This window comes from Armigeres subalbatus, chromosome 1 (genome assembly GCF_024139115.2).
Source record: "Armigeres subalbatus isolate Guangzhou_Male chromosome 1, GZ_Asu_2, whole genome shotgun sequence".
NCBI lineage: Eukaryota > Metazoa > Arthropoda > Insecta > Diptera > Culicidae > Armigeres > Armigeres subalbatus.
The window spans coordinates 86,156,888-86,169,696 of record NC_085139.1 but is presented as its reverse complement, the minus strand read 5'-3'; the positions used below and the strand labels follow the sequence as shown (position 1 = coordinate 86,169,696).

General features: G+C 49.3%; 1 protein-coding gene across 7 annotated transcripts in view; it reads left to right on the top strand.

The window, feature by feature from the left end:
• The window catches only part of LOC134227817 (zinc finger C2HC domain-containing protein 1C-like), a 283,047-nt gene extending 280,990 nt beyond the window's left edge, over positions 1 to 2,057 (top strand). For all 7 annotated transcript variants that reach the window (XM_062709542.1, XM_062709504.1, XM_062709513.1 and 4 more), the window contains 2 exons: positions 642 to 913; positions 993 to 2,057. In XM_062709542.1, the coding sequence (XP_062565526.1) occupies positions 642 to 913; positions 993 to 1,631 (911 nt within the window). In that variant the 3' untranslated portion in view covers positions 1,632 to 2,057. The remainder of the gene's footprint in view (positions 1 to 641; positions 914 to 992) is intronic.
• The last annotated feature ends 10,752 nt before the right edge of the window (positions 2,058 to 12,809 follow it).

The following is a 12,809-nucleotide window of genomic DNA, read 5'->3' as shown; positions in this document are numbered from 1 at the left end:
TCTTATATATTTTTAAAGCAGTCGAATAAAGCAAAATTTTCATCCAATTTCAATGAAAATTTTTAGGAACATACATAGTTGAAATATTACACCAAGCTCCCAACATAGAAAAGATTCTGCCCATTATTTGTTCTACTTCTACCGTCTCGAGACATCACTGTGCAACGGCCTACTTTGGTGAATAATTGAAAAGGATTCCACTCAACGTCACTTTTCCCGGTACAGTAGTCTTCGTTCGATAAGGGAAAGTTGATTGGTATAAAATCTCCTTCTCGCTCTTCTATATAGGTATTTTTTTCTGGTGGGTACTCAGCTCGTTCACCGTCGCATGATTGGCTGTGACAATTTGCGTCAATTTTCTGATAGGCAGAACACGAGAATGATGTTGTCCGAGATTTATTGCTGCTACAACGGTTGTTGAATATTAAATTTGAAAATTATGGGATAGTCTGAATATTGTTCCTAGATATATGCGTACTATACTGACTGGACTTTTATGACATTTATCAATGTTGATCCACACGTGTATATCACCATGTATTACATAAAAAGTACATTGTGAAGTTGAACACCTAGTGGAGGAATTGCCTTTTTCATTTAAGTACATAATTATTCAAATACCATCCACATCTGCCTTACAGATACTATTTCATTCGACGAAGACATCACGCTGACACCAACGCCCATTCCCCGGAAGCTTCCAAATGTGGGAAAACTCAATGGCCACCACCAGAACGTCAACAGCCTTAAACTGAAGCCCGTTCCAGGGAGAACACCCACAACGACCCCCACTGTAACTGCTAAGGCCAGTAGCAGTGCGACGAAGTCTGTGCCCAAAAAGTCTCCGGCTATGGCGAGTTCATCAGCTCCAGCACAATCATCGAGCAGCCCTTCGTCAGCAAACTCCTCCAAAGTAAGTACTCCTATTATAGCAGGCCTTGATTCCACTCAATGTCATTTCTGATCAAATTTTTCGTATCATGCTCTCGCAGTCTTCTGCATCTCGGACGTCAACTGGCAAACCCCTTGCCAGGCCAAGTCGGAAACCATCGACCGCTTCATCAGTCGTATCAACAACATCCGCAGCCTCTAATCGATCCTTAAAAGAGGAACCCGTGCCGGATGGACTAGAGCGATGCACTATCTGTGGACGGAACTTTGCTGAAGATCGTATTGGAAAGCACCGGGAGATTTGCCAAAAAACTAAAAACAAGAAAAGGAAGGTGTTCGACACCACTAAGCACCGAGTGCTGGGAACCGAAGCGGAGAAATACGTGCTGTCCAAGAAAAAGGTTGGAGCAGGGGCGAGTAAGAAATCCATTTCCGGAATGTCAACTACTACCAAGGCAACTGGCGCAACCGCAGACAGCCGTCGTAAGAGCGACTGGCGCCGCAAGCACGAGGAATTCATCCAGGCCATCCGTGCGGCCAAGGAAATGCAAGCCCACTTGGCCAAGGGCGGAAAGCTTTCAGATTTGCCACCGCCACCGCCATCGGAGAACCCGGACTACATCCAGTGTCCGCACTGTTCGCGCCGTTTCAATCAGACCGCTGCTGAACGACACATTCCGAAGTGCGCCACCATGTTGCACAACAAGCCGAAGCCGACCGCGAAAGCGAAGCGATTCTAACCGCGTACTGACGCACTAATCAGTCAGCATCCATTTGTTATGTAACGCTAAACATACGAATTTCCAACTCCTTTCTCCCTGAATACTTTTTTATGTGAGATTTCCATTTCCTTCTAATGAGCCATTACGTTCCTGTGAAACTCTTTCCAATTCTTTGGTTTTATGTAACTCATGGATGGCGTCTCAGCAAAATCCACGTAACTCCTCCACATAAGATGTATATCTAATAGCAAATATTATTTGTATTTTTAACATTTTTCTGCTGTGACACGAATGCCTGTATATATTTAATAATCATCTCATTGAGAAAAAAATGCGAAAAATCAAGTCTTGTATTAATAAGTATTATTAACAGCTCCTATATTTCGAACGAAGCCGAAAAGCGAATGGCTGATTGATAATAAAGCTACAATTGAAAGAATAAAACACCAACAGGCCTATTAAACAAACTTATTGAGAAAATTATTCCATGATGTTGAAGGGGGACCAAAAATTGGCATCGAACAACTATATCAATCCTTATTTTTTGAATGAATGTTTGTGGTATTTCTCGATGTTGCACTACACAATCACAATTTTTCGAAGGACGGAAAGAGACAGATGACACTTCGCCGTTGGTAAATCAATCAGAAAACTTGTTTCATCGCCCAATTTTTCTTGAGCCTTAACATTACCAAATCCGTTTACTAATTGTTCTCTACTTGGATGAATGTTAGTTCGTTGTTAACCCTTTCCAGCCCACGACTTTTTCAAGCATTTTAATAGGAAGGAATAATCTTTGAGAAAAATGCTAGATGCATTATTCCATGTACGGTGTTTGGCATTGAAGTCACCAAATAAGAAAAATTTGGATTTATTGCGTGTTAGAATTTGAAGATCAGCTCTCAACAAATTCCTTTGCACTGGAAAGGCAAGTAGGCAGCAATTAAAGATTGTTCAATATTTGTTTCCAAGGTTTCAAACAAAGAATATAATTTATGTTTGATACGTCTATTAATGACAATGGCGACCCCACCACAACACAGGCGCTGTCAAGACGATCATTTCGAAAAATATAGTAATTCGGATCTCTTTTAATGGAGAGTCCAGGTTTAAAATATGTTTCAGTTATAATGGCAATGTGCACATTATGAACTGATAGGAACACGAGAAATCATTAATCCTTTATATTGCTCTTTTTGCATTAAATTTTGTCTTTTTGCATTTTTTCCTAAAATTAGGGAAACGATTCGGTTCTCATCCCATAGCTCCTATTTCTATCTCATCAAATACAAAGCAATAAAAAGGAATTTGGTTTGTTTCTTATTTTTGTGATTTTTTCACCATTGAGCACACGTGTTAGCGAAAAGAAGCGACGAGATTGGTGCGGTATTTCTTTGTTTTGCGATGAGATGAATATATGTTCAGTGAGATGGAAAACGGAACAGTTCCCTCATAATTTCTTAGCACTCTAATTCCCCAAACCGGCTTTAGGCAGGGTACTCTGACTATTTTTTTGTTAATTTCACTTGTTCAGAATTGGAAAAGTTTCGTTCCTATGAGTGACTTAAAATTAAATTTCAAAATTCCACATTTTTTAAATATCGAAAATGCGTATTTTTTTGTTCCTTCGTGTTTTGTCCGCGTCCCTTTGAAGAGACACGGCAAATGCTGGGCAAAGCGTACTGTAGAGTAAATAAGCGACATGTAGAATAAAATTGTTGAACTAAATTAAATTGTGTTTAAAATTATTTAACAACGAAAGAAAATTATTATTTGGTTCCTTGGTCACCAAGTTCTGCTGAAATTGAAAAAAAAACAACAAACAAAAACAAGATGAAAAATAATTTGTTTCCATTTGCTGTTTCCCCTCCGTTGATGCTGATTGGTCAATCGTATCAGCCCGCAATTATATAAAGCGAGCCGTTCCGTTGTCAAGCTCATTCATCAGTCTAAAGCGAACGACGAAGCATCGCAGGAAGCGGAACCCCCGAAGGAAGGAAAACGTACACATTCGACCCCTGTTCGTGTGTTGACATTGGAGGACTGGCAGTAGCGCGGGAACGAAAAGCGGCTGACTTGCTGGATAGTAGTAGTAGTAAAATTCGTCTTTATTTGATCATTTTCTGTTCTACAATTATTATTTTTCTACATGTACAGTGCTCGGCCGGCTTGGCCCTCCAACTTCAATTTTAAATTTTTATGTTTACATTGTTATTTAAGTGTTAATATGATATATCATGATGGCCTTTAGGAGGCGCTGGTGTGTTTTTTAAAATTTGATAACCTAACTATTATGTACACTAATATTTACAATAAAAATTTGATAACCTAGATTGGAACTAGCGCCCTAATTGGAGCCTGATCCGAATGCAAGCAACGGACCCTAAACTTTTCTTTACACTCACCAAAGCGTTCATGTAAGGTTTTTATTCCGGCCAGACGGTGGACCTCGGATGTTCTTGTCCTGGGAGGGGTGTTGAGGATCATCCTCAGGAATTTGTTTTGGACCCGTTGAAGTTTGAGGTGGTGGGTTTTAGCGCAGCTCTCCCAGACCGGCATGCCATATTCGATCACAGGGAGGATGATTTGCTTGTAGACAGCAAGCTTATTATTCAGGGACAATAACGACCAGCGGTTGATCAAAGGGTACAGTAGTTTCAACAAAACGTTACACTTTGTCACCGTTTTGTCAACCTGTTGCCTGAAAATAAGCTTGCTATCGATGGTCAAGCCAAGGTAGTCGGGCTCATTGGCCAATTCCACAGTCGTGCCATTGAGGATGATTTTACAGTCCCCAGGCGGAACACGCTTAGCAGATTTGGAGTGGGGGAAAATGATGACCTGGGTCTTCGCCGCGTTGATACAGATCTTCCAGCTGGTGAGGTACTCTGTCAGGGCATCCAGGCCTCGTTGGAGTTTTGCCACTAGCGCTCTGATCACTCTACCGTTGTAGACGATGGATGTGTCATCTGCGAACAGAGACAGAATGCCGCCTTCTGGAGGTTCTGGCATGTCGGAGGTGAACAGATTGAAAAGCAGGGGCCCGAGGATACTGCCCTGGGGAACGCCTGCGACGATGTTGTGCGCATTGGAACTCGCTCCGCTGATTGAGACCCGGAATGTCCTTGTCGACAGGTAATTGTTGATGATTTTCACCAGGTAGCTGGGAAGATTGTAGCGTTGTAGTTTGTACACCAGGCCATCATGCCATACATTGTCAAATGCCTTCTCGACATCGAGTAAGGCCATGGCGGATGTTTTCGAGACAAACTTGTTCCGTCTGAGGACGTTGGTAACTCGGGTCAGTTGGTGTACAGTTGACCGACCGCGTCGGAAACCAAACTGTTCCTCGAGCAAGATGTTGAGATTTTCGGCAGACTCAAGTAACCGATGATGAATAGCTTTTTCGAATAGCTTGGATAACCCTGAGAGAAGGCTGATGGGTCGATAACTTTTGGCGGAGGAAGGATCCTTCCCAGGCTTCCGGATGGGGATGACTTTCGCTGACTTCCAGGACGATGGGAAGTAGCTAAGCCGGAGACACTGATTAAAGATCAGCGAGAGGTGCTCAAAGAACGGAGCACTCATGTGTTTGAGCTCGAGATTCAGGATGCTGTCGAAGCCTGGGGCCTTCATGTTCTTCGACGATTTGATATAGGCCGTCAATTCGTCAGCTGAGATCTCCAACTCCTCCGAGAAGTCGTTGGGAATCAAATGGATGTTGTTAGCATGCTCGTTGACGGCTGCTTCGTGTGGACTGACGATGTTCTGCCCAAGATTGTGTGAGCTGACGAAGTGACGACCTATTTCAGCGACCTTCTCTGCAGGAGTTATCAAGCGATCCTTAGAGCCATTATTGTCTAGTGGGATCAAAGGTGGAATGGGCCGAGGCTTGGATTTTAGAATTTTGGTCATTTTCCAGAACGGCTTAGCATAATCTGGGAGAGTGCGGATCTTATTCGAGAAGTCGTTATTTTTGAGGTCCACCATTCTGGCCTTGATATTTTTGTGATTCGATTGCAGCGTGTTTTAAGCTCAGGCAGTCCAGTACGCTGAAACTGCCTGCGAGTGACATTCCGCAATCGAATCAAATCTTTGGTGAGTGTATCGATGTTTAAGGAGTTGCTTACCTGCCGAGCCGTCGGTACGTGTTGCTCTCGGGCCGCCGTGATCGCCTCCTCGATAGCGCACAGCTGGCGGTCGATACTTTCCGGCGTCTCCGGACGCACCTCGTAGTCGACGGTGTTATCGACGCACTGCTGGAAACGCTGCCAGTTCACTCGGTGGTAGTGACGACGCACTGCTGGTGCCGATTGACCGAGGAGCCCAGTTCAGCCACCACCGGATAGTGATCCGAACTGAGCTCCTGGTATACAACCGGCTGCGAGACGTGGTCACTCAGGTTTGTTACGTAGAGGTCGAGCGTTGCGTGGGCACCGGACCGACTCAGCCGAGTGGGGGAATCCGGGCTCAGGATCGTGTAGTGGCCTTCCTCCATGTCGTTGCTCCAGATGGTGCCGTTTCGATTGCCGCGACTGTTGCCCCAGGCTTGATGTTTGGCATTCAAGTCGCCGGCAATGATATACTGGCCTTGCCTCCGCGTCAGCTTGACGATGTCCCTCCGAAGGGCAGCCGATGATCCATCGCCGGCTTTGGCTTGCGTTGGACAGTACGCCGCGATGAGCGCGATTGTGCCGACCGAAGTGGTGATTTCGACACCGATGGCCTCGATGACACTGAGCTGGAAGCTTGGAAGCAGACGACAGTTGATGTTGTAGCGAAGAGCGATGGCCACTCCGCCTCCCCTGGTCGGCCGGTCGAGTCGCACGATGCGGAAGTCCGGGATGTTGATGTTCACCTCCGGTTTTAGGTGCGTTTCGGTGATGAACGCCACGTCTATTTCCTTCTCCTCAAGGAAATCCTTCAGCTCGATTGTTTTGCTCTTTAGCGAGCAAGCGTTCCAGTTGACCAGGCCCACCCTAGCAGCCATTTTCAATGATGAACATGCCAAGTGTGAAGACCTGGTCGAATCGGGTTTTGCAGCCGTGCAGTCGAGTGGCGAGCTGCGCGAAGATCGGCATCAGTTGCTCCGGAGTGTACAGCGGGGCAGATTCTTCCGGTGGGACGGCTTCGTTCTCCGACTGCCGACGGAACCCAGGAGGAGGAAGCGGGGCCATTCGCTGGTGGATGGTGCCGACGATGCTGGAGCTTGGACCGATGCAGCTGCCGCTGCCAGTCGCTTGTGCGGCTGTAGCGGTGGGAGTATTGGAATCACACGACGGGGAGCCGGGATAGCTGGAAAGTTCACCTCGTTGATTACAGGAACACGGTTCTTCTTCGGCATGGTCCTGGTGGAAGCCTTCTTCCGGATTTCCAGGAACTCGGCTCGCTTTGGGCAGCCCTTTGTGGTGGCCCGATGTTTGTCGCCACAGTTGGCGCACTTGGGATCGGCCACCTCCATTTTGTCGCACTCGTCAGTCGGATGGGGTTCGCCACACTTGTTGCAGCGCGGCTTCATGCGGCAGTTCCTGGTGCCGTGCCCGAAATTGAAGCAGTTGGTGCATTGCGTGACATCGCGGTGCACTGGCCGATATCGCTCCCCAGTCAACGACGGTGTAATTTATAACGCCAACCAGCTTCAGGTCCTTCCAGGTAGTGGAGCCGTGCTCCAGATGGATCAGGTAAAGCTGGTCGCGATATTTCCTCGCCTTGTCGTGACGAGCAATCTTGTGGACGGCTACTGGCTTCAGTCCGCAACTTTCAAGCTCTGCTTGGAGCTCTTCCTCCTTCATGTCGTGAAGTCCTCGCAGCAAAGCCTTGAGCGGCTTCGTGCCGGGATGGTCATGAGTGTAGTACTCATACTTGTGGACCTCGAGGAACTCCACGACGGATTGATGATGGTCCCTGTTGGCCGGCATCACTTTCACGCCCTCGCTGCAGAGCCGAAAAGTACATTTCAGCCCCTTAGCGATCAGCTGGCGAATTTTTGGGCGTAAATCCGGCGGATCGCCCTTCACAAACACGGGCGGGCACTTCTCCTTCCGCTCCGGTTGCACCTGCGGCAGCTGCGATTGCTGCTTCTTCCTCTTTTCGGCGGATTGCCGGCGTCATCAAGCGGCAACGGCGAGAACACGTTGCTCTGCAAAAGCTGCTTGGAGGGGTTACCCGCGCCTCCAAGAGCAGTGCGCTTAGGCACTTTTCCAGCGACCGAATCGGCCACCGAGTCTCCCATGACGGGTCCGGGAGAAAATAACGCCAACGCGACAAGCGAAAACGTAAACAGCGAAAGAACGAGAAAAAACACTTCGAAAAAATGCGCGAGCAAAAAACACGTCCGTACGTGTTGCTGTCTCGAACTGGGATGAGATGAGATGGCTGACTTGCTGGAGTCGAGCCCGAGAGGATAGCGACGTTGAGCGGCCATACACGTCCAACCCCTGCTTGTGTGTTGGCATTGGAGGACTAGCAGTATCGTGGGAGCAAAAAGCGGAGACGAGCCCGAGACGGCAGTGGCGTTGGGGGTGATTGTCATTGTGTCGCATTCGATGAAGTGAGGCAGCGGCAGCTTCGTTATACCAACCCAACGGCCTTCTCTCAAGCTTCAGCGCGCGGCGGCGGCATTACTGCTGGGAAAAAAGCATCGAAACAACGGCCCTTATCAGGGCCACCGAGGAAACGGATTTACGTGCTGTCTGTTGGCAGCAACAAAAAAAAACAACAAAGGCCCTTTGTCAGGGCCACTGAGAGGAAACGAAACGAGCACAGCGGCAACAGCAACATGCTGACATTCGACTACGACACGTATTATTGGTACTTCGCGTATCTGAAGGAATAAAATAGACCCCATTTTGCGGTCCTTAGCCTATTACCCAGCAGCTCCTATCCCTCCCTCCTCGTGGCGCTGGCTGGGATACGAGCAACCTCAGGGAAGATCGGGTAACCAACCCCGGTGGGAACTATGGTCGTATGCTGACAGGAAGGGGGGGTTTGCTCCTCTCCGGAGGTGCAAATCTGATCGAGCGTCTGTTCTCCATGTTAGGGGCGACTGATCATCGTCCGAGTGCCAGCGAGGGACTCTACACTTAACTGAGCACATCAAGCTGCATCGTGTCATCATCGAGAAGGCAGCCCCTTCAACGCGATGTTAGGTAGCGCAACCCTGGTAAGGTAGTCTACCAAAGAATCTACAGTTACCAAGAAAAGCAAAAGTAGTGCAAACGGATTGATTCAACGGCAACAGACCCGGCTACGAATAAAGGATAACGACTGGAAAGTTGGATCTTGGAACGTAAGAACTTTGAATGAACCAGCACGTGTTGGGCTCCTGGCTCGTGAGCTGCAGAAGATCGGCGTGAGTGTGGCAGCAATCCAGGGAATACGGTGGGCCAGAACTGGAGAACGTGATTTCCGGCGATGGATCCCATAGCGAACACTTCATGCAAGTACCACATCTACTATAGCGGCAGTGACAGAGCAGAACGAGGAGTTGGCTTCATAGTGATCGGAAAACAGATGAAGGGTGTTATCCGGTGGGAGCCGCTAAGCGATCGCATTTGCGTGTTGAGAATGAAGGGCAAATTCTTCAACTATAGCCTGATCAGCATCTATTCCCCAACGCACGATAAGCCTGATGATGTGAAGGATGAGTTCTATGATAGCCTTGATTTGGGCACTCTCCGTAGGCCTCTCCTTACACGATGTAAAGATTGTCATCGGGGATGCAAATGCGCAGATCGGAAGAGAAAGTTTCTTTCGCCCTGTCAATGATACGGAAAGCCTTCATTCCGCTACCAACGATAATGGTCTGCGACTTGTAACCTTTGCTGCTGCTAGAGGGATGGCAATAAGCAGTACCTACTTCGCACGAATATCCGCAAACACACCTGACAACATCTGAGTGGAGACACTTGCTCACAGATAGACCACGTGCTGGTGGGCTGCAAAATGGTGAGTTGACATCTAGGAAGGAGCGACCTACACAGCTCTGGTCCTCACAAGTTCCAATCAAGACCATCGTCCCTAACCCCTAATCCCAAGGCGTTAAGCGACCCGTGCAGAGGGGATGCAAGGCCAGGGGGGTGAAATAATGAGCTAGGCCTTTAACGGAGCCTGTGGGGTACCTGGGCACCCTCCACAGTAATTGTCCCTTACCGCGTCATGCTGGGCTCTGGCGTGGTGGACCTCTTTTCCCGAGCAACTCGTGGGACCAAAATGGAAAACCAAGTCATTCTTCAATTAGTGGTAGTAGTGTAGACGACAACCCCTTCGCAAGAGGTGGATTGTTCAGGTCTCCGCCTAGGAGGCCAGAAGCAATATTCGGCAGCTCAGTGCGCAGCGCCAGCGTGGGCCACTTAACCATCTCCCAAGCTACGCCGGTAGAGGTTATAGACGGCCCATGGCTTGTGAAGGCGATGAACCGCAAACGCGATGGGCTTTCGGCCTTCGAGGTGGCGACGGAACAGCTGGACGACATCATCGACTTTGCGTCATCGAAGCATAATATCAGTAAGGACCTCAAGAGGAGCTTGCTGAAACTTCGAAAGTCGATGCTGGACGCCAAGCTGGAGAGGGCGGTCGGGACAGTCAAGTGTAAGCCCGTGAAATCCGTGGAGTCGAAGTCCACCCAGACTGAGGCCCAAGGATTCGCGGACTCGGGCAAGGTCGAATCGACCGAGGGCGTACCAGCCAAGGCGGCGGTGCCAAAGTCTACCCAGACTGAGGCTAAAATATTTGTAGGCACGTCGGGGGTGACTGCTCCAACGGAGCAGACACAAAAACGGGGGAGACAGTCTCCAGGGGATGAGCTCCCTGGGGGCCGCTCCAAAACGCGGAGGGTTACTACCCCGAACAAGGGTAGTTGGGCTGGGAAGCTGAACCCCGGCCAGGTACCTCCAAAACCGGGGGAGGAAGGACCTGGAAAGGTCCGTCCACCTAGGAAGGACGGTGGTAAGGGGTTACGGCAGGCTGAGAGCTCTCAGCCGCACCAGACCAGGAAAATAGAGGGGGATGACGCCACCTGGACCCTGGTCCAGAACAAGAGGAAACCGAAGACGTCAAGGGCCGAAAAGATGGTCCAGGCGAATGAGGGTAGCAAGAAGTCTAGGGTAGGCGCCAATCGCTCCAGGGGCGATGCCCTAGTCATCAAAACGGACGAGGCTAAGTACTCGGACGTCTTGAAGGCGATGAGGAGTGACGTCAAGCTCGGTGAACTCGGCGCAGACGTACGTCGAATAAGACGTACCCGGATGGGCGAGATGATCCTCCAGCTAAAGCGGGGCATCTCGCAAAAGGGCGCCGCCTACAAGAAGTTGGCGGAGGAAGTCCTAGGCGAGACGGTCAAGGTGAGGGCACTCACGACGGAGGTAAATTTAAGGGTTAAAGACCTGGACGAGATCACCGAAGTCGAAGAGCTCGTCACGGCACTGTGGCGACAGTGTGAAGTGGAGACGCCCACCGCAGCCGTTCGGCTACGGAAAGGTCCGACAGGGACGCAGGTAGCATTGGTTCGGCTATCTGCAGCGGACGCCTCCAAGGTAGTCGGTGTGCCCTGTGGGCATACACGAGCAACCCGAAGTTTGCTTCAAGTGCGTGGAACCGGGGCACAAGCAATGGGACTGCAAAGGCCCTGACAGAAGCAATCTCTGCCGACGCTGCGGATTGGAGGGACATAAGGCACAATGCTGCACGAACCCTCCCAATTGTTTGATTTGTTCCAGCAAAGCTGTGAACAGCAAGCACCCCATGAGGGGTTCAATGTGCCCGGCGTTTAAGCGTGCTGCAAAATCACAGTGCAGATAACGCAGCTGGCTTGCTCGACCTCGTCCGAGTGCTTGGTGTGCGCAGGTTTAGAGGAAACGGCGGAACACGTGTTGTTCGTGTGCCCACGTTTTCGCGCAATGCGTGACCACATGCTTGCCACATGTGGTCTGGACACTACCCCGGACAACCTAGTTCGGAGGACGTGTAAAGATGAAGTTGGCTGGAACGCCGTTTTATCGGCTATCGCCTAAATCGTCTCGGAGCTACACAGAAGGGGGCGCGTGGACTCAAGGATGGCTAGTTCAGGCGCAAAAAAGAGGTGGTCCAAAGGATCGGAGTCGGCTTCATGAGTGTTACCGGTGGTCATGCTCTGTGGTCGAACTCGATCCTTTCATCGAACAAGTGGCCGCGCGAAGAACAACATCGTCGGCGTCGGTCAACCGGGTTCCGAGCCCGAGGACGGAAAGGGGTCCTCGTCAAGGCTGGGGCAGGCGTAAGCACCGCGTCGGCAAGTCCCTCTGTGTGTTGGCGAATAGACCCTGTCGCAGAGAGGTCAATTTGCGGTGCACGCGGCATCATCATTCTTGATACCAGTCGTGCAGAGGGAAGCAGGCGCAAAGTCGACCCTTCCCACCTTCCGAGGACATAGGGCGTGGTAAGGCCACCTGGAAAGCCGGCAATGCGCTGGCACGATACCATGGTGTTCTTCTAAAAAAGCGAGTCACGATGTTCGGTGCTGCAAGGACAAGCAGCTAACCTCGAGGATGCGTCGTGCACTAGCCCCCCTTTGAAGTATTACTTTCTGGTTGTACCGAAGGGACTATGGGCTTAGCGGCAATGGAAACGGTTTAGCGGGTCGGGGATGTAGTCCTGCCTCCCTCGTTTGCTGTTGGAGGTGGTCCCTAACCCCGCACTTCCTGGACAACCCAGGATGTCTGTTGAGCAGATTCCCCTCCATTGCTTAGAAAGAAAAAAAAGGACGGACGACATTTCTCGGATGTTATAGATGTAAGGTCCTTCAGAGGTCCAAACATTGACTTGGATCACTACCTTGAAGTTGCAGAAATTCGGGCACGACTTTCCAGCGTCATACGAATTCACGAAACAACAGAACGATGCGTTTCAATATCCAACGCTTGTCAGTTGAAGGATTTGCTGAACAGTAGCGTAGAGTGGGGCAAGAGTGCGCGTGGGGTAAGAGTACGTTTTCGATTTTTTGAAGTAATAAAAAAAGATAAACTGGCAGCACTGCATCAGTTTGACAGGTATTCTGATCAACTATTATCATGTGTAATTGTGAACGATTTGAATAAACAACAAGGGAGATATGGAGTTAGATAATTTTTTTGTCATTTTGCTACAACTAGTATTTCACAACTAGTATTTATGTCACACAGAAAATTCTTGGAAAACCGCTCGAAGGGACTAAACAACACA